Here is a 26,556-nt window from a genome sequence, read left to right on the forward strand (position 1 = left end):
TGATGATGAGTACTTACAAATCTGAAGAAAACTCAGGAAATAAGGTCAACATACGTCTTAATATGATGTTGGGAAACATTTAGTGTTTCATGATGTTTCTTCACCTCAGAAGTGAGATTCTATCTGCTCCCATCTGACCCATCATCACTCAGCTGTTTGCATTATTGATGCTTTTATTGATTTTATCAATCAATCAATCAAATTTTATTTGTATAGCACATTTCAGCAGCAAGGCATTTCAAAGTGCTTTACATAATTTTAAACGGTGAGAAAGAAAAAGAAAGTAATAAAAAGATAAAAAGAAAAAAAGAATCTGCCTTTAAGCAGGAATAAAATCCATTTTCTTGGTTATATGAATTATTTCTATGGTGCTTTCATTAGTGTGTTTTTAATTGTGAAAAAGTAATCTTCAGGTTGATTGCTTAGACTGTAAATAATATAACCTATAGATTATTTTTAATACTCTTCCTCTTGAAGTCTTGAAGACTAGCAGTGTGTGTTTTTTATGAGGCCTTGCAGTGTGTTTTAAACTGTAAGCATGCAGGGTGTGTGGACTGTGTGATATTGGGAAAACATGATCCTAAGAATGTATTGATTGCTATAAATGTGTGTGTAATAATTTTCATTTAGTTAATAATGCATTTATTTGCACTGAGTTAGTAGCTCATGGTGATTTTGCTGATTGGAATGTTGATATTTTGGATCAAAACCAAATCATAACTGAGAAATAAATTTGTTGTCGTTGAAATGTGTAATTATTTTTAAGCAAGTACAAGAAATTCTATCACATTGGTAACAGATTTTTGAATCTTTTTTAAAAAATACATTACAATTTTTGATTTACAAGCATATAATTTTGTATAGTGGTGCATATACTGTATTTGTTGGATGGACTCTTAAACTTGAGATGCTAAAACTCCCAGTGTGGTGGATGAAGATGGAGAAAAACTTGTTTCTGTCTCTGGTTCCTTCCTTCCTACCTTCCCTGCTTTCTTCATTTCTGTCTTGTCTTTTCTTCTTCTCTTCTGTCCTAACTCCTTCAAACCGCTTGTCTTTTTTTTCCTTTCTTCATTCCTTCTCCTCTGATTCTGACTTTTCCAGGTTCCATATCAAAAGTCTTTTATTATTCACTATAAAACATTATGGGACCTCTGTAGTCTGGAAAAGGTGGAACTTTTAGGTGCAAGTAGGAACACAACATTATATTTTCCAAAAGCAAAATATATCTACCTCATGAAATCCTTCCTGTCCGTTTCATCACATCTGTGTATTTTTTTTCCTCTCTTCCTGTTGGCATGAATAAAGCGACTCTGTGGTGATACAGTTGATGTGCGTGAGTGATAAATGCCATAAAGAAACTAGTTTTCATTCCTTTGTTGTAGTTAAATTCCTGACTGGAAGCATGACGTTGAAATCTCAACCGTCAACATTTTTTGCCGTTGCAACATCACTGCCGGCCCGAGTTTGTACAGGAGGTTGACGGCATGCTACTCTGAGATGGGTAGGTGTGGTTAGGAGAAACGTCAGGGCAAATAAAAAGTGTTGCTCAATGAATTCATGATTAAAAAAAACCCTTTATCCTACTGACTGAAACTACCCAGCAGCCATCAGACAGGAAAAACCAGTCAGCAGCCACTTGATGTAAGGAGCATAGCCTGTAAGTGTTGGTTTGTTGTTGAGGTTACCATGTGGTCAGATCCCCTCACAAAACCTAAGTTGATTTATAAACCCAGCACTTAGTTCAAAAACCCTCAAACTGACATTTGCACATTCTCAACTTTCTAGACATGATTCATTCTTCAGAAACACTTAAAGGATGTGCAACACAAGTATTTATAGCTATAGAAAGGTTAGATTTTCATACTTGAGACCACTGTTTCTTTTTTTCACTATCGGGTCAACAGTCGCTTTCTGGTGGTTAATGCAGTGACTGTGTGAAATCGTGGTTTCTGCTGGTAGCATTTTCTGTCAGTCTGCAAGTCAAACAACACCAGACTTATTCAAACTTATATTCATAGAGACTGGAAGGATGAAAAAACAAACAAACGTGCACTTCAGCTACTATTGATACAAGTTTTAGAAAATTTAGTAGGAAAACATGACAACTGAGTTCAGATTGTGCAAAGAACAACCGGCATACTCGATGAGCATCAGCTGCAGTGAAGTGTAGCGATCTGTCAGATGACTCAGAGACTCTGTCTTATCAAAAACAAGACAGTCGAGGCAGGTATGGACAGAGGCCTGGAGGGTAAAAGATGACCAAAAAAAAGTAGTGACTAAAACAAAAACAAATGGCGTCTAGAGATGCTACTGTTGGTTTATATCACCTTGTCAGTTGTTATTGCAATATTTGTCACATTTCTCTTTGCTGCTCTACAAAGGCTGAATGAGTGTGGGTTAGGGATGTGTAATAAATCAGTATATAGCGATAGACGTGATCAACATCAATAGATAATATGTCTGATAGACTGTTCAATAATTTCACTGAAGTCTGATCCAGAATCCCACAGCATTCTGGGAGATATAGGCAGAGGAAAGACTTAAGCTGTTCAGTCTGTTGGTGACATCAACTCACTCACTCACTCTTTGGTCACTTAGCAACTCACTCACTCTTTGGTTACCTGGCAACAACCTGTTGAGTAACTTGCGCAGTAGCAGTTGAACTTTTCACCCCTGTTCCTCATAACTGCTTCACAACAAAAAAACAGCATAAAGTGAAAACTGTGGATAAAACAGAAAAGGTCTTACCAGCACGTTACCAGTTTTTTAGATATTTAAAACAAAAATAAATCAATAATAATCTATTATTTATACAAATCCCTTATCTTGATTTCAGTTCAGACATATTTAACAGTGACTCTCATGAACATAGATTGTCCAATGTAGCCCTTAACCAGCAGGCACAATGTGAAGCTAAATCATTGCTTTAATGGGTATTATTCACTCTTCATCAAATACCACTCAGAAAAACAGCACAAGAACTGACAGTTTATTCAGTACTAATACAAAGACGAACTTAACTGGTCAGGAAGGCCAACAGTAACATGAAAGAAGTGACTTCTACATGTCCCTATGTGTGGACTAATGAGAGATGTGTGACAGTGCCCCTTTCTTCCAAAATAATAAATAAATAAAAATTAGATGTCTGACTAAAATCTCCAAAAACCTCAACTTTTGGGATGTAATGCTACATGGCATGTTTGACCCAAAGGCATCAGTAAGATCACCAGAAGTGCATGATATCCACAGTGAAACAAGGTGGTGGCCGTATTGTGATGTAGATTTAGCAAAGGGATTTTATAGCTCAAAGTGAATCCATGCGTTCATCCAAACTTAGAAAAATTACTTTTTGGAATGGCCTAATCAAAGTCGAGAGGAAAAGCTATGCTAAAAGAATCCCACCAGAGAGGACTGAATGTCAAAACTGAATCAAAATGTGTTTCAAACTAGTATCTTTTAAAAATGTTTTATTTTCCCTTTTTAACAGTTATTTGTTTTTGCTGTTGAATTGAACAGGGTAGTTCTCACTCAAAGTTTTGAGATTATTCACAGTCTCCTTTTGTCCACTTTACCTCTTAGTAGCTGTGATCAAAAAATATATTTTTAAACTCTGCATGTTACAAGCCTCCTGTGCTGTAATAACATTGTACTAACTAACCCATAATGTTTGCGCCTCATTTGGCTTTAAAGCGTCTTGGGGCCTCTTCTGTGCATCCGTTTCCTGTTGGCCTGGTGATACGGTGGCCTGGGAGCGTTGTTGTCTCATCACTCTGGGACCTTAAACCAGAAGCTTTTCATTCCTCTCATGCTCCGCGCTGTCTCTCTGCTTTTCCTTTGTCTGTACGAACTCTGGTTTGTGGAATCAGATTCTTCATAGTTGGTCTGATTGTAACTGTTGGTTGAACATCCTGTGTTTCCTGGTGATTCTTCTTGTGGTGCTTAAGTTAAATGTATGCTTTATGTACGCAGAGCTGACAGGCTTGGTGTTTGTTTGAACTTTGTGTACATTTTGTGGGTGCAGCTGGTTCCAACTGAGGGAAGGGTTTTACAGTAGAGTAATAGATAATATACTATATAGAAATACTGGATTTTACCTTTGGAGGAAGTAATTCAGTGTTTTATTGCTATTGATATGGAAAAAGTGAAGAATCTGGGACTGTTGTGATTTAGTCCAGTCTTGACTGACGTGGTTGAGTCCCAGCTGGAGGGCTTTGTGTCCACGTCTGCACTTCTGTTCAGTCTGATCCCAAAAGATAACACTTTTGGTTTTGGTCAGCAGGCTCAGTTTGGAGCATTCAGTCACAAACCCATCTGCTTGTGTGTGTGTGTGTGTGTGTCCACAACATACACTACACAGTCGAGCTCGATGTGATTCAGCGTAGGAGGTTAACCCTAAATTATCACCTGAGTCATTTGTTGTTCTTTTCAATTGTACAGTTTCACTGTCGCACTTTGAGTTTGGAGCAGAAGCAAGATGTAAATGGTGGCTTACCTGCTCATGGCTGATTATGGCTCCTTTAAAAAGTTTCCATACCCCTTGAGCTTTACATGTTATGTTACAACAACATGCTTCAGTGCGTTTTGTTTGGATTTTATGTGACAGACCAACACACTGGGACTGAAATTGTCTCACGATATTCTCTCCCAAAAAGTTGAAGCTTGGTAGCGTATATATGAACATCAGTTATCAAATCTTGCCTCATATTGTCAGTTAAGTTTCGGTCTGGATTTTGAACAATGTTGTAACTTTTAACTTTTTTGTGTTAAATGTTAAAAGTTACAAAAATTCTAAAGTGTACAAGTACTCACCATAGTTTTGAAATGGTAGCCAATGGGCAGGTGCAGGGACAGTGTAATTGTTGCATACCGCCTTGTGCCCACTTCAGTGTGTTAACTATAAACCTAGCTTAATCTGTCTTTAATGTTATTGGTGTGTAAAACAAATCCTATTTAGGACTTAACAACATTTAGCCTGATGGGGGGCCATATAGTCTGGTGGCCCGCTAGGCTTATAACACTCTGGGGGAAACCCTGCAACAGTTCTCTAGGGCCCTTCCAAAGTTACTACTGGCATCCTTAGTAATTCCCCCATCAACTGTTTCCTTTCCTGAGCTGTTGGTTAAAGTGGACAGCCATCTCTTGAGATCGCTTGTGTGTTTTCAGATATAATTATGTGCTTTCCGCATCTTTATTCCTCACCTGTCTGCTGTGTTCCTCCATCTTCATGATGCCGTTTATTCTCTAATAAACTTTTAAGACCTTCAAAATGGCTGGATTTATTCTAATATATATGGATTTACTAATACAGTGACTTTGGAAAGCAGCTTGGTTTTATTTTGGGGTAGCAGAGTAAAGGAGACTGAATACCATGTGCAGAATAAGTGCAGCAAGTCCCAGTTACCTTAGATTTATACTTTGAGCCATCCAGATGGAGGATATGAATTAAGATGAACAAAAAAGGAAGTTTTATGTACTGCGTTTTTAAACAAATATGCTGATGGAAGCATCGTGACATCCTTCATATAGATCATTTCCTCTGTAAATAAGGACTTATGTAACTTCTCCTTTTTGAAAAGTTCCCCTCATGAAGCTTCAGTGTGATTGCACTGGTTTCCTTCCAGGCATCATAGTAGAGCCAGCAGCCTCTCTCTCATCCCTCCTCCTCCTTCTGCAGGAATCTTAGTATCTCTGTAATGTTCAGCCAACCAGCTAAATACCACAGGAAAACATAAAGACTGTAAAACAAGCTCTTAGTTTACAGTGAGCAACAAACAAGGGCTCCTCCTCATTCCTGCAGTCTTTTCCTGGGTTTTGTTTGTGTTGATGGCTGCAGTTAATTCAATTATGGAGAATTCAATAGCTTCCAGCTGACAAATTTTCCACTTAACAAATGACTGGAAAAGTATTGTAAACTTAATGTCTGTGAAGAAATTATCAGGGATTTATTAACAAAAGAGTTTAATTATTGAAACAAATCTGCTGTTAAGATTTTGCAGCATAACAATTTCTTTTGGTATTTTCTTGTGTAAAAGTAGTGCTATAAATTTTGTGCTTCTGCTCAAATTATTTTTCTGTGCTCCTTTTTTTTCTTTATTCACCCTAAAACCTGCAGATCCCTTCTCTCCCACACTGCTCATCCTTCATTGTGAACCTCAGTGAGGTCATTTAGTGATCTGGTGTGTATTGGAAGCCAGTCTCCACCCCCCAGCTGAATGCTTCGGTTGCATTCAGCTGAGCTCTCGTCTTTATTCTGCTCGTGTTGAGTGACATCAGCCTTCAAGTATGCAGCCCGTCGTGGCTGAGCCAGGCGGGATTGGGTGGCTGTATTCATCTCAAGGTGCAGTCTGCTCTCTCTCGACCGCTTCAGTTCAGATAGACGATCAAACACTTCCAGCAGTTTTGCCTGCCAGGTTTAGTTTGTTCTATATTTGAGATCTTTGTCTGTTATGTTCTGGGATGCCCCTATAGACAACAGTATATTGGTTGTGGACTCTCATTTGTTAAAAATAGCATGGGTAACTTAATAGGAACGTTAATGGATCCCATAAGTATGAAACTCTTCATTTTTGAGGATTTTTAACCATTCTCTGTTCACAAGTCTCTTGTCCCTTCATGTGGGAGATTATTCGCGCTCATCCCTGCTGCAGGTGCTGATTAACTAAATCTCGGCACATATAACTGATGGTTTTTACATCTGCACACTGAGCAGAAAATCTTTGATGTTGTATAGAAAAGTGAACGTGTCTTTTTACTTTCAGTTAATATATTTGCCATATGTTTTCCTCCTGACATGCACCAGACGTCTAATGTTTTGTCTCGTGTCGTCCAGAATGAGGAGAAACGTAACCTCAGCCTGGGCGGCCATGTTGGATTCGACAGCCTCCCTGACCAACTGGTCAGTAAATCGGTCACACAGGGTTTTTGCTTCAACATCCTCTGCGTAGGTGAGTAACAAAATGTGTTTGTGTGATGATAAAGTGTGAAATATTGCATGTGCTGCAGACATGGTAACCAGTGGAGATCTGGTGGTGGAAACAACCTGCTGTTGGAAAAACAGTCCTTAGACACAATCATGTCCAAGAGCTTTCTCATGTTTACTTTATTTAACAGGAAGTAAAGTTAAATGTATGAAAATTACAGAGAAGGAAATGAAACGGGGCGTTTAGCTAAAACTAAAACAAAATTTGAAAAAGAACCTACTGGACATAATTTATAGAATAATACATTCTTGGTAGTGAATACACTGATCAGAATTTATTGGTTGATTTCCAATCTAAGCTTTTTGTGTTGTGTTGAAATAAAACTATTATTTTAAATCAAACGTGGAGATGAATTTAATGACTTGGTTTTGATTTATCTTTACCATTTTGATTTAGCAATAGCATAGATGGCATTGCACAATAGTCTGTGTGTATCTCCTACTGAATTGTATCTTCACCTTAACTAATAAAAGGCTGCCCACATTTCCATGACGACAGGATGAAACGCAGTTCATTTCCCAGCATGGTTGATGTACAGTCATGTGGTTCTTGGATGTTCATTTTCACACGCAGCCTCCACGGTCCTTTAGATGGGACTGCTTTCTTGCAAAGCGAAAGGAACTGCAGACATGTGTTGACATGTTGCAGAAAAATAGCTTTCTTCTAAAAGGTTTCGATCAACTGTGCTCTCTTTCTTCATCTTTATTTCTAAAAATCTCATTTATATTGAAAATAACTCAGTAATGGTATCGACACTGAAGGGTGTTATTGTTACCATGGTCTGGTGAGACTTGCATATGGTGAGCTCGTATATCTAGTTTTTGTTTGACTATGAAAACTATCAGCTGTTGATTTTATTTCGCCTCCACTAATTTTGTAATTTCTCACCATCATTTGTTCATGCATTCCGAAGATCTCAGATTTTTTGTTAGCACTTTTATTGTTTTTGTTTTATTGACTTACTTTCAGGCTGCAAGAAGCTCTGGTTCTTTGAAAGTAAAGTGCCAAGAATTCACAGATTTTTGACTAGACTTTTGCACAGTGGTCTCTGCATCATCATGTTGACAAAGATACCCAAGCTATCACTGAATAATTTAGTCACCTAACTTTGTTTTATCCTTTTTTTCTTTCACAGGAGAAACTGGCATTGGCAAATCAACATTAATGAACACACTGTTTAACACCATGTTTGAAAATGAGGAGGCGAGCCACTACCAGAATGGCGTGTATCTGCGGCCGCGAACCTACGACCTCCAGGAGAGCAACGTCCACCTCAAACTAACGATTGTTGATACTGTTGGGTTTGGTGACCAGATCAACAAGGAGGACAGGTAAATTTGATAAAATAGATCGCAGCACTGAAAGATCTTAGTAAATATCAAGTTTTCTGTAAATTACAATTGTTGTAGTTGTTTTTTTTGTTTTGTTTTTTTTCTTTCAAATCCTTGCCTCATCTTTAAATTTCCACTTATAAGATGTTGCTATGCAAATGTTGATGTGGACACCAATGAGAGAAACTGAGTATATCACTCTGGAATTCCACTCATATTTCTTGTGTCTTGTGGGACTAGAAGGGGAGGAGGTGGGAAAAAATAAAGGGGAAGTAGTTTATTTTTTTTTTAAACATTTAGCTGTGGAATGAAGCGTACTCACTGCGGCTCAGCCAGCAAGCTGCACTCTCACGCTCTTTGATAGCAGCATTCTCTGTAGGCCTTATGAACCAACACGCTGAAGGACAGACCCTGCAGCGAGCTGGAAATGAACACAGGGAGCTTCAAAAGGTCAGAGCGTGTGCATACCACTGAGAAGATTGAAGAGAGATGTGAAGGTAGAGGACAGATGACTGTAAACATGGTACTTACTGAGGAAATGGAAAAGATTGTTAACCTCTGTCTCACTATGAGCAATAAAATGTTAGTGATGTGGGACATCCTGTAGTTGAGTAGGAGACAAAATGGCTTAATCGTCACTACTGCATGACACAATTAACAACATTCATCTGCTTTATTATAAGCTTTTCTTGTTAAAATCTTTTGCAACATAAGATTAAAATGATTATTTGAGATCAAACTAAGGAACCGTGTTTAAAGGCTGACTTCATACAGCAGCAGCTTTGCACTTTGGACTCGTTTCTAAGTCTAAATGCTTTGTCTAAAATAAATGTGTAAAAAAAAAAAAATGTGTCGTACATCATAGGTAGAATTTCAAATGTGGTCAAGGCTGGAAGAAATGAGACAGAAATGACTCATGGAAATAAAATAACAGAAGAGCTAATGAGTTGTCAGATGATTTTGTGAAGTTATTGCGACCATTAACAATATGTACTTTTTTAAAATTCATTTTTGATGGAAAGCGCTGTTAGTCTTGGGCTTCTAAGTTTAGCTGAATTGAGTTATTGACTGTCCTGAACTCTGTGTTCCCTTTATTTTTTCACCACAGTGCGTCAGTGTGTTATTTGAGTCTCTTTCCTGGATGGACAGAGCTTTGGCAGCTATTAACTTTTTAAAGTCTTTTTTTTCTTTTCTTAGAAAGTACTCCTGGCTTAATTCTTATTTGTATCGCTGTGTCTCTTTAATGAAGAAAGCCACTGGTTAAGCTGTTGCTGTCACCAGCTCTCTGTTCAATTGGTTTTTCCCTACTCATAGAAAATACCCCCAGCCCAGAGCTTATATTTAGCTTTGCCTCTTTTCAGGTCATTTGACAAACCTATGGCTGCCATTAGTTTTTCTCTGTACACCTACCTGCCTGCAGGTTCTTTGTCCTTAACTGTTTCTCTTTACTGACTGAAGCTATCAATTTGTCTTGCTGAGATTTGCCGGTCCCAAACTTGGGCAACCCTTTTAAAAAATCCTAATTAAAAAACAATTGGACCTTTGTTTTTCTTTCCCATAGAATTTATTAATTAACTTTTCTTCAAGAAGCCGTTAACAAAGCTGTTGCTCCCCTCAAGTCTAGCTACTCTGTGTTTCTTCTTGGTGGAAAAGACTCCTTGCTCGGGGCTTCTGTGTTTTTTCATGACAGACGCCACTTTAACTGTTTTAACTGTTCAGATTATTTGAATTAAATTTGGACCAAACTGTTTGACTTGCAGGTCTTTAAGGAGATTTAACTTGACATTTGTTTCAAATTGTTACATATAAACGTACAAAACTAAGTACATTTTACATATTTACAGGTTGTAGATTTCTACTGAATGCTCGGTGACAAGTGTTGGAGCCAGACTTGGTTTTGGAAAACACAGCATTTAGTGAGATTTGTATACGGAACAAAATGACTTGATCCGGACATCCCAAACAAAGATAGCAACAGAACATAAACAGAGAAAACCCTGGGGCTGAAAAACATCATCTGGTTTAAACAGAAATGACTTTTAATTGTGAGATGTATGCGTGATGAAAAACTGTACATATTATAAGCTGCTGTATTCAAATCAAACAGTTCAAACACATGCGCTGCACTGATTTACCATTTTTGGGGAGAATTTTTTATTTTTTTTTGTCCATGTAATCAAGCAGCTGTGAGCAAGTTGAAGTGTATTTCAGCCATTCTGTTAGTTTTTTCAGTGCCATATTTTACATTTCTCTAAATTTCTTTTGTTGATTAAAGAAACTTCTTCTATGGTGTTAAGAAACATTATGCTGTTGCTGTCTGTTTGTAATGGTGTTTGACTTTTAGAAAAACTCTGGGTTTTATCCACGTCTTTAAATTTCTCATGAGAAAAACATGACCGAAGTGAAGTTTTCATGTTTATATCCCACAGAGAACAGGCTGATTTGTAGCGTTTCAGTCAGATGTCAGTAAGATCATTTTGATCGGAACTAAGCTGTACAAAGCCGAGATCTTGGCATTGAATCAGAACACACAGTAACTGAAAACATAATTCTCCTGGTTTGTTTATTCAGCGACAAGTTCATATTTCCTTACATATTCATTATCAACACATGAATGGGAAGGAAAATATTTAGCTTTAGCAAAAAGGCATAAATCCGGTTGTCTTTGGCTCTGTCCACAGTTACAAGCCAATCGTGGACTACATCGACACCCAGTTTGAAAACTATCTGCAGGAGGAGCTGAAAATCAAACGCTCGCTGTTTAACTACCATGACACCAGGATCCACATCTGCCTTTACTTCATCGCCCCAACAGGACACTCCCTCAAGTCCCTGGACCTGGTCACAATGAAGAAACTGGACAGCAAGGTATACAAAAGTGACATGCACACACTTTTGCCCTATGGCCTAGAAACTAACTCCAGCTTACCTGAAATCCAAGCCTCTCCTTCACTTTGAATGGAGGGGATTTGAATGAACTGCTGGGATTCCTCATCTGTCACTGTCAGGGTGTGGATTCTTTGTCCTGAAAGGAAAAAATCTTAAATTTCCACTTGGTGGTAGGGTTTCAGGAAAAGCTATTTGGAGGTAACGTGAGTTGCTTTTGTTCTTTTTTTGTTTTAAAAATTGACTTTAAAAAAGTGTTTTAGTTTGAGAGCGTGCTGTCTCCAAAAGGCACAATGCAGATTCACGAACATACCAATGTTAGAATTAAACAAAGGATTAGCATCTCTGAAAATATGCAAATATAATAAATTCCTCCAAGTTTAGCTCACAATTTTTTTTTTTTTATTTAATGTACTGTCTCTCATGGTAATTTCTACAAAGTTATTAAAAGATGAAAATTGCTGCCTAAGATGTGAGAAGGAGTTTTGATTTGCTAATATAAGTTTACATGAACCATAAGAAGGTTTTTTAATTCAACCAGGTGGGTTATTATAACAGGTGTGTGACAAAGAGTAGTATGGGTTACTCAGCTCTGCAGTTAAGAAAGATTTCACTATGAATTTAAAATAAAAATGACAACATTGCAAAGCTTTTGAACTGTTGAACATCTTATGTTAGCTACTAGCACAGTTAGCTAATCACAGGGCAAGAATTAGTAGATCCTAACCTTAACTGATATTTCCAAAAGACCTCCAATATCTGCTAATCCTGCATGTTGACACAGAAATGAAATTCTGTAAAGGATAAAACGGCAACTTTTCTGGAAAACGTTGCATGCATTTTTTTCCCTATAGTTTCCTTTTCTAAACCTTCTGATACTTTTTTCCTGTCTTTGACTTCATTACCTCTTTGACTTCAAACTAAAGTTGATAACCGTTGAGTCTTTTTGACTTCATGACAGCTTCTACATGGAGTGTTCATTGATATGGAGAAGGCCGTTTTCTTCCAGTCAGGGTTGCTCAAACATAAATCTGCTTCAAGTCACTGCTGTTTTCTCAGTTCATCTTTCACTCTTTGCTTTTGTTTTGACTGTAATCCAAAAACCTTTTCATAAGAACCTTTAAAAATTGTCCTCTGAGTGGCATGTCTAATACATTTAAGTTTTACTTTGACATGGCTACAGCTGACATGTTTGCAGGTCAATAATCAGCTGTTTTCTAGTCAATAGTCACACTCAAACATATTGATTTCTGACATTTTCATTGCTCTCGTGCAAGTTTTACTACTGACAGTATTGGCATGCAACCCCTGGCATTAGTCCAGCCAGACAATATGATGAAAATATTCTTCTCAAAATAGAGAGAGCTTGAAGTAAATCAGTTTGATTTTTAAAGACATTGTTAGGATCGGAAAAGTAGAACCTGTAGTTTTTTTGCATTTTATTTTTGGTTGGAAATATTTTTACCTGAAATAAGTCAGATTATGGCTACATTGCTATAGCATAATTAATTAATGGGGTGTATATCATGAAAATCTTTTAAAAAGTAATAGGACAGATGGAGACAAAAAAAATGTATAAAAGTTCATTAAATGACTGCAATGCATTAAAACTATTTTTAATGGTTTGAAGACAAAGTTTTTGTAGTTTTATATGATTAACATAAAGTCATAAGACGGTTTCAGTAATCAAACATTTGTTGCATCATCAATTTGATGCACAGTGTCTTGCTCTGAGATGGTTTGCTTGCCACCCCCACAGTGTTTCTTTGTTATGGCTACTGACGGCTCTGCTGCACGAATGACTGAGGGAGTCTTTGAGCCGTTGGTTTTTTTTGCCGGTGCACAAATAATAAATCCTGAATAAACAGATGGAGCTCGTGTAACTAGAACCTTTACCTCTGCCAACCTTCAATTCATGCCTGCCAAATACCTGCCGATACTATTCATAGCACTGACTGCCAGCTTAGCCAAGACTCACTCTCAAGGAACAGAAACTGGATTGTGTTTAGGGAAAACATATAAAATGAATGGTTCAAAAGATAACTTCAGAATTAGTTTAGGTTTTTTATTTATTATGACTTAACCCAATTCACAAAACTTTGGCCGATGTTAAAGCCTTAAAAAGGGAAGCCAGGCTACAATTTTGAGCTAAGACTAAACCTGTTCACACTTCAGATAAAGGGAAGAATAAAGGGAAGAAATATCAGAACTCATGGTGAGTCAGTTGAGCTGACTACTGAGCTTCAGAGCTGTTTAACAGCCAATAGGATGATCAAATCCTGGCACATGACATTTGCCAGCTGTCTACTGACACAATCCAAATAATCACAGCACACATGGCCAAGTCTGTACCTGCTTTTGTGAAAAGAGGATGTCATTTACCTGAGCTAAAGTTTTCTAGATTTTCAAGTTAAAACTGGTGAGCTGTTTACAGTTTGAAGCCTCAGTGCTTTATTCTTGGCTGATTGTGTTTTTAAAAATTAAAGCTCCAACTTATGTTTGTGCTCAGCTTTTGCCTTGAAAATGATTAAAATGAGAGGTAATGTCTCAATGTATTTATATTTTCAAATTCATGAGCACAGCGGTCAGAGACATTACATACACCATCCATACTCCTATCCATCCTGCTGCTCTCGCCTCTACATGTTTACAAGATTTATCTGCTAGCAGGTGATGCAACACACTGAGCACCTTTGTTTAGGTCACTGTCGCTCTGACGGGCTGTAATATTATCATGTTGATGTCAGTTGAGGACATAAAACATGAAATGGTTAGCTTTGTTGCTTTTGTTCACGTATTTTGTATAATTTTGCATTGCTCTTGATATGGATTACCTTTGCTAGATGTACTTCACTGATTCCAACCTGCTTTTATTTTATCATTTAACTTAAAACAGGAGATTCGGTAAAATTTAGTTTTTTTTTGACAGTGCAGAATAACTTGATGGTAAAATAAATTACATTCCATACTGTGTCAGATAAAGTTTAATCTTGAAAACTAAAGAGAATTGATCTGTGTGTGTGTATGTGTGTGTGTGCATATATATATTTGTCTGCCATGTATTCATGTGACAGGTGGGAAAAAGAAAACGTATCAAACTTTTTTTCTTTAAATTTTCATGTCAAACTTGTTACATAAGCAGAAAAAATTATGATCTTATATATAACATAATTTGATATGACATTGTACAGACTGTTAAAAAAGATCAAGACTTTTAATGAAGTTTTCAATTCAAGATTTTTTTCTATATTTGATTATATTACAGTCTCAATTGAGTGAATTATAATTAGTTGTTTTATGCTTTATGACTTGTTTCCTGAATCAACTTCATTATGTTTAGAACTAAATTACACTTATTGAACTTGAGTGGATAAATAATTAATGTATTTTAGTAGCTAAAACATTACATGTAATATATAAAGAATTATTTTCTAGGTATTAAGCTGCTTTGGATGGTTCCCATTGAAAATTAGTTAAAAAGGTCCAATAAGTTCATAACAATACCAAGAATTAAATAACCAATAGCATATCCTCTAAAACTGTTACTAATATTTCCCCACGTTGCTTGTTCAGTATTTTTGTCCACTAAAGGTTCAGTGTGCTGCCATTAATATTCTGCTGGTTTAGGGAGGTCAAAATCGAAAGCGTCACTTATCATTGAATAAAACGCAAAGTGTCTCAAACTGCATCCACGGCTGTTTTTCTAGTGATTTTTCCTACATGTGAACTGAAATGTATTTACAGCTGGTGGTCCTGGTTGTTCACAGCAAGCAGAGCTATTTTGGCTTTCTGGTCAGCTGGGAAAACCCGGCTGTGGGAAGTGAACAAACATCACTGTCCGCTCCTTCCTTGGCCTACATGTCCTCCCAATCTCCTTCAGGAGACGTACAACCCCGTTATCAGTCCTGGGTAGCGATTAGAGAACACGGTTTGTTAAGTAAGTGTGAGAACATGATGCTGGGGTGCCCAGCTGCAGATTAATGATCCAGCAAAGTGTGATGAGATTGTAATTTGACTCCTAATGAGAGCTAGCTTTTGCTCAGAGGCTCACTGTGGGATTGATTTGAGTGGATCTGTGGGAGTTTTCACATCATCCCAGATAGATTTTCAGCGAACCAGCTGTATGGAGGAATGCAGACAAATTATATTTATTTCTGCACATCTGTTGCTGATTCTGCAAGGAATGCAGTTTGTTTTCATAATGGCAGCTTGTTCTATGAATGGCCATCAGTTCTAGCTGAACTTATTTACTGTTTCGCTTTCCTGCCACCTGTGGTAAATATGTGTAAGAGTAATCAAATAACCTCTTTTGCTGGAGGCTTGATGACTCCAACATGGCTCTTTTTTTAGCCCTCAGCTTTGGAGATTTTTTTATTTTTCTTTCCTACGATGCAGCTTTTTCACAGTCTATCCTTTTGGTTGTTTTCATCCTCTCTTTAGGTCAATATAATTCCTATCATTGCCAAAGCGGACACAATCTCCAAGAGCGAGCTTCATAAATTCAAAATCAAGATAATGAGTGAACTCGTGAGCAACGGTGTCCAGATCTATCAGTTCCCGACAGACGATGAAGCCGTTAGTGAGATCAACGCCTCCATGAACGTAAGTCACGTTTTGTTTTGCTTTACAGAAGTTGGATGGTAACATCTGGCAAATTCAGAGATTCTTTTAAGATTGGCATGAAATGTTACCTTAGTGGTGTCATTTTGCAAGCCAACATATTTTTATTTATTTATCTGCAGAGTGACACAGCAAAATGCTATTAGTTGTTACTATGATCCGAATGTATTTTTTTTTCTTTACACAAAAGTAGTAGGCGTAATAGTAGTAGGATAAATACAGAAAAAGGAAATGGATTGTATAAAAATATTTTTCCTACTTTCCTTCATTTATTTACCTGTGTTCCAAGTTGCCATGTCTGCCTTAAATCCATGATAAAATTAGATATTTTGGAACTGAAACTTTGGGAAACTTGAGGGTTGTGCTGTATATTACTGCTGCACTGCATACTGGAGCACCAGTTTCCACATTTAGCTGCAAATATCATTCAACAGATACGTGAGCCTTATATTTTCTATCATCTTTTAAAGGTAACTACAATTTCTGCTATGTTTTCTTTCTATAATAAAAAATGCAAGTAAAACTAATCATTTTACTCCAAAAAACATAATTTTATGACTGTGAAAAAAAAGTCACAAATAATTCCAATGAAATACTGCAAAAGTGTTGAAATAAAACTAGTGGAACTGATTTTCCTGGGAAGGTTTCCATTTTTATTTTAGTTTCTAAATGATGAGATGTTTTCAGTTTACCAACACTCACCCACTTATGTTCAGATGCACAAATGAGAGTGCATTTAATTCAGCGGTTTTATCCTCACTCTCCTGATCTATTTATAGTCCGTTGCATCAGTGCCCACGCCCACCATCTTGTCCCCCTTAGCTTCATCCCAGCTGGTTTCAGCTCGCCATCAAACTGTTGAGGAAGCATGTTGGGTCTGTTTTCCACACGGCCCCCCGCTGTCGGTCCCACAGAGACGCCGTGTCTAAAGGAACAATTAAAATACCTTCATCAGAGGCTTGTGTTTAAATTATCACCTCCAGTAAAGCTGATGCAAAAGATGTTGCATTCAGAAAACCATTTCTGTGGTGTAAATGAGGAAAAGCAAGGAGCATAAAATTGTAACATGGAAGATGTAGGCCGAGTTGGAACCCCCTGGTTATGTCTCTGGTTGCAGCTGGATCTTTTGATCTTTCTAACATTTATGGGCCTTTCTGCCTGTGCAGGCCCACCTGCCATTCGCTGTGGTTGGAAGCGTGGAAGAAGTCAAAGTGGGGAACAAAACAGTGAGGGCCAGACAGTATCCCTGGGGAGTGGTGCAAGGTAAGAGCTGCTCAGTCACAAGAAGGGTGTGTTTGTTTCACATAAGCAAACAGGACTGTGCTGAATGCTTGTCCTGTTGGAGATCATACGGATGGAGTACCAGACTAGGGTTGGTCTAAATACCAATGAGTTTAATTAACATTTCATTCATAGTTTCTTGAAGCAAAAGTTGACTAGATGCCTCAAACACCCAAAAACAACTAAACAAAAGCATTTACAATATCAACATTTATTTTTATTGTCTAGTTTTGTTTAAATTTGGGTTGTGCATTTCAGGTCAGATTTGGTAGCTTTTTCCTGTAGTTATTTCCAGTCATGAAGTTATGAACTACGTAATACTTTAAAGGAATATTTTGTCTTCACCATTACAAAGAGTAGGTCAAATTGTTATATTCAAAATATTTCATAAGTTGTTTAACATTCTGATCAACCTTAAAGTAGATGTGAATCACCAGTATGTGCAATTTATAGGAATTCCTAAGATTACAATTAACCAGTTTTTATTTTCTTTGCTGAGAAAATTAGTCACATTAAATGTTTTTTTTTTTGCTGGTGAAAATGTTTTATTCTCTAATAAGAATATGATTATTGAATAAACGGATCAGGATGCTGTAGCTACTGGTAATATTGTGAAACACTGGATGTAAAATATTAGGACAACAGCGACTCGCATGTATCCTGAAAAGAAATAAGTTCAGACATTTTGCAACTGTTTTGTAATATGTAGAATGAGTGTCACCATTTACTTGGTTTACATTTGTGAAATGTTAATTTGCTCATATTGCTGTGGGGTTCTTGTCTTTTCATGGTAAAAGCAGAACCAAAATTTAAGATTTAGTAAGTACATTAAAAGTAAGTTTTTGAGTTTGCACTCAGTTAAACTCAAAAACTGTTCTTTTTTTGAGTCTTTTGGTTTTTGAGACTTTCTTTTTCTTTCTTTTTTTTACTGTTTTTTTTTATACATTTGGCCAAGGTAAAGCAATAGATTCTTACTGGAACTTAAATAATCTTAGCATTTTCCTTTTTTATCCCTTGTTCATTTGTCTATTTTTCAAAATATCTTCGTCTTTGTTCAAAGACTAAGCAACTTTAACATTGAGTTCTGCTTTAGCTGTGTGTTTTTTAGTGTCTAGTTGCAGTTGAGCACATATCTGTGTCAACGGTGATAAACTGCCTGTGGCAAAGTGTGAACTGCACACTTTGTTGGCCGATTTATTTCTACTCGCCCTGTTAATGTTCCACGTGTGATTTCCTGTGGGGGAAAACATAGTGAAAGGGCAGAAGGGTAAATGGCTTCCTTTATGAAGTTGCTAATATTTGCTGGTATCTGTTAGTTTTCGATCTGTATGGCTTTCTGTGTGTCTGTGGCTTTTTACCTGGAACATGTTTTTATAGAGATGTCACCTCTAGTGTCTGCTTTCTTGGGAGTTTTCTTCTTCCACTCCTCATTCCTCAGTGTTTGTCAGTGCTGGTAAACAGTTTAATTTAATAACGTGACAGAGATGCACAGTGAGAATGTTACTGCTCATGTGGGAGCGCCTCTCAGGAACTGGCTCCCTCCTCTCCTCCTCGGTTTACTGCTCTCTCTGGCTGAACCCCTCTTCCCATTATGCTCTGACCATTCTCATTCTCCAACCCTCAGAGGATGCTCGCTGGTTATTTATGAAGCTTTTTGTGTTCTTCCTGGGGGACAGATTTTGTTTGTTCTGGAGTCACAACAAAGCAACAGCTCAGGAACAGATTAACAGCAGTTGAAAACGGCCTACTTTCACTTTTAAGCTGGACATTTTCTACATTTACGATGTTGGAAAGTATGAATCTCAGTTAAAAGGTGGCTAATAAAACTTTTATTTACCCTTAATTTGGCCTTTAACAGTTGTTTAGCTAAGAAGCTAATGACACTTTGTAGAAAGCAATTAGATTAGATTTTTGTTTTTCTGCCACTATTCATCCATTTCTGCTGAGCATGAAACGGCTAAATTCAAAGTGATATAAGATTCACTTTTTTGTATTTTTCTGAAAAATGTATCACATTTATTTAATTATTATTCTTTGAACACATTTTTAGGCGAATGTAAAGCCAGGAGGTGCAGAACAGCAGGCCTCTGTTTTCTCTCTGTTGGCTGAAATGAGGAGCTCCATCAGAGAAAACTGTTAGTTCATGCCAGATGTCATATAGATTGGTTGTGTAGCCTCTTGAAAAGAGCCATGAGAAATTTCCATCTCCTTGAAGAGACAGAGGAAGGACTGTGCTGTGACAAAAACAGAGTAATTGTAGGGAGCTCAGTGAGTGTGTGCTTGTCTTCCCTCAGGATCTCATGGCTCCGTTATCTCTGTGCTTCCTGACTTGTGTGACATAGGGCAGAGCTTTGGTATTTCTGCTCTGAAGCCTGATGGTCGAGTGTTTGTTATGCTGCAAAAACATTTCCAAGTGCTTTGTGTGAAAATGGATGTCTGGAAGCAACACATGCATGCAAAGAATGCATTTCATTCTCAGTCATCATGTTGCAATGCTGTCGGGTTGGGAATGTCAGACAGTTGATATGTGGGTTATAGATGTTTAAAATGCATTTAATGACATGAACATTATGAGTACTTAGATGTTCTTGATTCACCGGAACCCCATTTATTCATATACACTCCAATAAACTCTCTTATACCATTAGGTTAAAAATGAACGTCTACTTTTGATGATCATAAATTTCTTATTCAGTTTTGGGTTTCTAATTATTTTAAATCATTCTTTCTCCAGTGCAGTCTTATTATTAAACTGGAACTATTATTCTTGATTGTTCAACAGGATTTGGGGTGTAAAGTTTAAATTACAAACGTATATAGACCCTCATTAAGATGCTCCAGAAGGACCAGAAGCTTTTGTAGCTTTCAGGAAGATCCTGTAAACTATAAACTGGATCGTTGACCACCTTCTTCTTCTTTTTATAATAATAAATGGTAGTGCTCAAATAATAACTTTGCCTACAAACTATTCTTCATTAAATCCAAACAGCTCAACCTTTATCTCCTCTGATGCAGCCAACTTTATTCAAATGTCAAAATGTAGATATTTTTTAAATTTATTTTTTATTCCTTAGTTAACACACTCTGTCTTGGTGTTGATGTAAAGTCGTCTCGGTTTGAGGTTTGGCGTTTCTGCTCCAGCAGTTTTAAGTTCAGTTCAGCTTTGAATTTGGTGCTTTCTAGATTGTTCTTGATCATCCTAACTAGGATCTGTTCTGGATAAAAACTTTGGTCAGATGGGTAAAAAAATTGGACTGAATGGGATGTTTCAACAGAATGTTCCCAAACACACATTACAATTATTATCATTATTTTTTTAAACAAGTAACACTACAACCTCAGTGCTGTTTAAAATCTGAGTCTGTGCCTGGAAACCAACCAGTTTAAATGAGCCTCACTAAAGTCATCATTAAAAGGCCAGGATTAGATTATTTCCTGTATTTTGTAGCTTCTGTTATCAGACCAGTCAGGCGGCTTGCTGCACCAGGACACACCTCAGTTAAAAGTTTTCCCTACTTCTGATTACTTGAATTGTTGAAATGTTCCATGATCCAAAAAATTTGGCTCAAGTGGCATTTGTAACTCCAGAATCTGAGAGTCACAGCGGTCGAATCGTTCATAATTTAAGTGTAGTCGTTTCATTGTATCGTTTCCATGTAGTTACTGGGGCAACACTCAGTCACAACACTGGTTCCTGTGACTGCGGAGAAAAAAATCACATGCATTTATCAGCTTGTTAGTGAAGGCGCAGTGTGGATTCTCTGTTCAGCTTTTTCAGACTGAATATTAATTAGACCAAATGAAAACAAAACGCAATCAAATATATTATTATTTGCATTTTAAAAATCGATGGTTAAAAATAGGACAGGATTTTATTTTATATATTTTTTTTTACCCTAACAGTTGAAATGACAGATGATGTAAATTGTAGCCCAGCCTCTCCTCAGGATGCCTGCTGGCACCAGGATTCAGCCTCTCCGCTGTCAGCAGATTTCCTTGCTCTGCTCCCTGCGGGCTGAGGTCTGCCGTCAGTCACAGGGTTGGGCTTTCTCTCAGCAGGAGGCCAGAACAGGGAGGAGATTAGGAACCCAATGAGCAGGCAGCTCCTGAACTGAACGCACTGGTTTCTTTTTTTTACCACGCTTCTCCTGATGGGTTATTAGGCGTCTTCTTAAAGATGTTTTAAAAATAAATGTAGAGTTTCTGGGATTGTTTATTTGCTCTCTTTTGCCTTGACTAATATGGAAATTTTATTCTGCTTAGCTGACATGTTTGAGTTGTCATTTTTCACCAGTCAGGCTGCTTTGAAAGTCACATGGTGGTTTTTGCATTTTAAAGTCTTGCAGCCTGTTGTGGCATTTAAACACCCGCCTTCCCCCACCCCCTCGCTGCCATGTGTGGGGTCATGACCCGTGTAGTCCATGTACTTTCAGTCTGCACATGCCCCTTGGGTAAAGATGGGATTGTACTTTGATTTCAATTCAACAAAGCTTTGTAGATTTTCCTCTTACTTACGGAGCTAAAAGCAGGCATTTGATGGTCCCAAAAACCTCAGAAGTTGTTTTTTCTTGTCCACCTTGTGGGTCTGTTGGGATTCTTTTCATGGACCTTTACAAAAATGGGAACATTAAATTTTATTCCATGAAATGTCTGAAATATTTTCCTTTTGAAATAAATGCTTTCTGCCACTTAATATGTGGTTCCTCTGCTCTCACACAGCGTCCATGTTTTTCATAAGCTGAGCTCAAACTAACAGGAGGAGGCGACTTCTCCAGAACTGTTCATATCGTTTGGCTTCAGCAGAACAGAAATGATTCCTAGAGCAGCATAAACACCTCTTTGTCTGTCAGTCAGGAAACACGTCCTGCTGTTTTCCTGAAGTAATCTGACTCGGAGCAACTCACTAAGACTTAAAAATTAAACGGTTATTAGTTTTGGCTTGAAATCAAAACTTGGTGCTTTATAAAAGATTTTATGTTCCCTGAAATTTTCCACTTTTTTTGTAAAGCTATAAATATTAATGAATTCTGAGTTGTTAGGGGACTGCCCAATAGAAAAGATGTTTTATAAATAAATGTTTATTTGGCCTGTTGCCTTTAAAAGAATCCTAAATAGTGAATAGAATCAACCTTTTTCATTTCACATTATGAAGATCACATTAACAGTTTTTGGAGTAGGCTTCCAAGAATTAAATATATTAAAATATTACACCATCTCCACTTGGAGACCTGGCGGTGGCAGCATCATGCTGTGGGGATGTTTTTCCTCAGCCATGGAGGGGAATCTGGTCAGAGCTGATGGGAATGTGGTTGGAGTTGAACAAAAAGATGTCTAGGAATAAAATCTGTTTTAATGCCAGTTCAGCTTGAGCTTTTTGTTGTTTTTTTAAAGAATAGACATGAATTTCAGTATCTATATGTGTGAAGCTGATGGTGACATACAGCAGCCTGCAGCTATAAACACAGATGCGTCCCACACTTTCTAGATTTTTATTTGACAGAAAGTTTGAAAACCGTTTCTCCTCTTCCGTCCACTTAGCAGTCATTATAACCGTGGCCTGTTAGTTGATGAACACCTAATAAAGTTTATTGTTCTCACAACAAAGTTTGAACGAGTTCAGTATAAATATTTTTTTTGTAGTAATGTATTGATGATATAAAGTGAGCTAAACGGAAGCTCAGAGGATTTATGGGGATTTGATTTGAAAAGTGAGCAACACTGCAAATTTCAGATCTAATTATAATGTGTGTTTGTTTTCTCTTTTAGTTGAGAACGAGAGCCACTGTGACTTTGTAAAACTCCGAGAGATGCTGATCCGGGTCAACATGGAGGATCTGAGGGAGCAGACGCACGCCCGCCACTACGAGCTGTACCGGCGCTGCAAACTGGAGGAGATGGGCTTTAAAGACACAGACCCAGACAGCCAGCCCTTTAGGTAGACTGAGAACCTCACTCAGTCCACTGGGATGGACAGAGTGCAGAACCACACAACTGCTCAAATGCCAACGTCAGAAAACAATCTCTATTGTTTGGCAACAATAACTTTCTCTATTTTTAACTCTTTTCTGTCTCGTTTCATTCCTGCAGTCTTCAAGAAACATACGAAGCCAAGAGGAAAGAGTTCTTAGGGGATCTGCAACGTAAAGAAGAAGAAATGAGGCAAATGTTCGTAAACAAAGTAAAAGAAACCGAAGCAGAACTCAAAGAAAAGGAACGAGAGGTAAGTGAGAAATAAGTTGCTTTACATGATCTGGACCTTAGTTTTCCTTAGAATCATCTGACAGTTCCTGTTTTAACCAGCAGCAAAGATAGAAATATAATAGAAATGTAAGATCCCATGATGTAGATTATGATGACAAATTTTAGTTAAGACAGCTAAGAAAACTCAGAGCTGGTCTTGTTAACCGACAGAACAGCAACAGTTCTGGGTAATGGCAGCTCAGCTCAAACTTCCTAACAATTAAGAAATAAAAATATTCTTTAGTTAGTATCTCATCCACAAGTTTGATTTAGGTGCGAATGTTTTTGAAGTTGGGATTGGGTTTAGTTTTTGTGATCATTTGCCACCAGAAGACGTCTCAGTCTGAACTGAGACGTCTTCAGCCTCTACCAAGGCAGCCTTACTGTTTTAAACCGGAGATCATGATCTGAAACAAACTGTAAGAAGTTTTTCCTTTCTCCACGCTCCACCTCTTCTCTGGTTTTTCTTTTGATAGAATCAGCCGTGGTTCTTTGGTTCTTTGCTCGTTGGCCTCTCTGGTGTATGAACATTCATTCATGGATATTGTTTCAGAGTTCTATAGTATTGCATCGATTTCCCAGGATGTTAAACACTGCAGGCTGTATTAGAATAAAGTTGAACGTTTATACAAAATGCTGTGTTGACATTTTTAGGGTCAGATCATTCCGTTCATTTCAGATGTGGATTTAAATCTAGAAGTATTTACGGTGCCATAGATGATGTTTGGAATTTGGATAAACATCTCCAAAATAAAATGCCTTTACTTATTGCTAATATTGTTTGCCATTTTACTTGTGCTTTGGCTTATATAGTGCACTATTCTGAACATGATTTGTAAAATTACTTTTTTGCACTTCTGTCTACAATATGATCACTTTTGGCAGAGTGTCGATTTACAAACTTGCAGAGAGTTTTCAATGTCATGTTGTATTCTTCATAAACATTTTGTTAAAGTTTTGGTGTAATATGAGAGTGAAAAAAAGCATTTATTGTGTCCTGAAAAACAGGAAAATGTGCACACAGTTATCTGTCAGGTTTGGTGGACTGAGTTTTATTTTAGAGGAGCTGAACTCATCAGATGCTTGTGGGATAATTAGCACACCACAGTGAGGGGGTTGTCAAATACTAAAAGAAGATATGAATTTAAAGCATGTACTTTGTGGATAGTGGCTCCAATTTTATTATTTATTTTTTGAAGATATCCATCCATTCATCCTTTGGTCTCTCAATATGCTGGTCTGGTTGTTAATTCATCTGTTTTTTGATGCATTTGGTGATTCCTTCCAGTCATTCTCTGGTTATGGCAGCATCCATGTTAAGGCCTGACTACTGCAGAAATATTGAGCCTGAATTCACAGTGCTTCATCACTTTTGTTAATAATAAATTTGGATACACGAGAACTGAGTCTGGAAAAGTCAGAACATTTGATACGAAGCTGGAGAAGAATGAACCAATGTAGAGTCAAATACAGAACTGAAGTTTAATGCAGAACAGTTACCTGTGTGGGGTAAAGCTTTGTCTAGTTTAGTTTTAATATTTTTTAGCACATTAACTTCCTCCACAACAGTGAGAGAGAAGTTGCAGTTGCTGAATCTACAATAAAACAAGAACGGAAATCTGAAACTTTTTTAGAGACACAAAAAATTTGGTTGCAATTTCTTTCACCTTTAACTTAAAAGGTTTTATTTCACATAAACTTGTGATCCACATTTGAATATTAAATGTAGCCATGACACATAAAAATGCAAACTTTTGTTTTTGTTTCGGCTCAGCTCCATGAAAAGTTTGAGCAGCTGAAGCGGATGCACCAGGATGAGAAGAGGAAGGTGGAGGAGAAGCGGAAGGAGCTGGAGGACGAGATGAATGCCTTCAACAGGAGGAAGGTGGCATGTGAGACGCTCTCATCTCAACCCCTCAAGAAAGACAAGGACAAGAAAAAGTAAGGCAGTCCTTCCTCTTAATCACCCACTTCCTGTATTCTTCTTCTAATAACAGGACGCTTCGTTTTCCAAGCCTCCTAATTTCTTTCAGCAACTCTTCTTCCTTCCATTGTGTGCCTCAGAGTTGAAACGCTGTCCGCTGGTAGATGTGCTGCAGTTTTTCTTTCTTATTTTGCTGTTTAACTCTTACTTCGAAGCAGGAAGTGCACATTCTGCCATGTCCAGCAGCAAACCCTTTCATTAATGACTTTGTGAAGGAGTGAGCTCTGCTGTTGTGGAATCATCTCCAAAACATAAAGCACTTTAGCGTTTTTTTAAGGACCTGGCAAGTGTGAAGGAAACGTCTTCCCTTTTTTTTCTTCCCAAGTTGAACGTTTCCTGTGCTTTCACTCTTTCCTTTCGTTTCGCTCTAATTATTCAGGATACTCGGGGTGGAGGCAGTCAGCGCGCTCTCAGGCAGCAAAAAGCTCTGAAAACTGATGCAGTGTTTAGCCAAGAAACAGCTACACTTGTTCAAATTACAGATGTGCTAGTGCAGTTCAAGTGCCGCACATTTTTATTTCAAACTACTTTCAGTTCACACTCACAACAATAACTATTGTAAAGTGGATTTAAAGTAACATTATATAGTAAACATAAATCAGTCAGTCTCATAAGTGATTTTTTTTCAGAGAGCTGCATACAACTCACTAAATAAATATATAAAATATAATAAATTGTGAGATGTTGCTCTCAGAAGACCAAAACGTGTCAGACATCAGCAGTGACCCGTCTATGAAGAAGCTCCATTATTGAATTTTGTATTACTCATCTATTTCCATAATCATAATCAAGGAATCTTGAAAATTTAAACACATATTATTAAATTTAATCCAGGCCTTTCCTGGTCTGTTCAGTTTTTCCACTTGTTCGCACAAAATGTGTTGCTTAAAAGTGCCTGCTTCCAGAAAAAGGCTTCTTTCCCCCCACCCTCCCCAAATTTACCCAAATCAAGGACCAATTATAGCTTCATGTTTATAGTTCCAGTGAAATATTTCCACTAAATTTACACTTAAGATGAGCTACCAGTAGTTCATGTTAATTAATGGGAAGCATTAATTATACTGATTGTCACTGCAAAGCATTTCCACCCTGTTAACCTTTTTAATCACATCAACTGCAGTTTTATGTAGCCGAATACTCAGTAAAGATGTTTTCATTTCCATATGTTTATGATCTAATTGAGAAAGTAACTTAAGTTTGAAATTGGATAATTTTGCCTATTTGCACTATGATT

The 26,556-nt window shown here is 37.4% G+C and overlaps 1 protein-coding gene across 2 annotated transcripts in view; it reads left to right on the forward strand.

Annotated features, from left to right (window-relative positions):
* The window catches only part of septin8a (septin 8a), a 47,919-nt gene that overhangs the window by 11,617 nt on the left and 9,746 nt on the right, over positions 1 to 26,556 (forward strand). For both annotated transcript variants that reach the window (XM_007562037.2, XM_016676371.1), the window contains exons 2-9: positions 6,830 to 6,944; positions 8,116 to 8,311; positions 10,993 to 11,179; positions 15,638 to 15,799; positions 16,984 to 17,080; positions 22,865 to 23,033; positions 23,186 to 23,318; positions 25,113 to 25,279. In XM_007562037.2, the coding sequence (XP_007562099.2) occupies positions 8,145 to 8,311; positions 10,993 to 11,179; positions 15,638 to 15,799; positions 16,984 to 17,080; positions 22,865 to 23,033; positions 23,186 to 23,318; positions 25,113 to 25,279 (1,082 nt within the window). In that variant the 5' untranslated portion in view covers positions 6,830 to 6,944; positions 8,116 to 8,144. The remainder of the gene's footprint in view (positions 1 to 6,829; positions 6,945 to 8,115; positions 8,312 to 10,992; positions 11,180 to 15,637; positions 15,800 to 16,983; positions 17,081 to 22,864; positions 23,034 to 23,185; positions 23,319 to 25,112; positions 25,280 to 26,556) is intronic.

This window comes from Poecilia formosa, unplaced genomic scaffold (assembly GCF_000485575.1).
Source record: "Poecilia formosa unplaced genomic scaffold, Poecilia_formosa-5.1.2 Scaffold133, whole genome shotgun sequence".
Lineage (NCBI taxonomy): Eukaryota > Metazoa > Chordata > Actinopteri > Cyprinodontiformes > Poeciliidae > Poecilia > Poecilia formosa.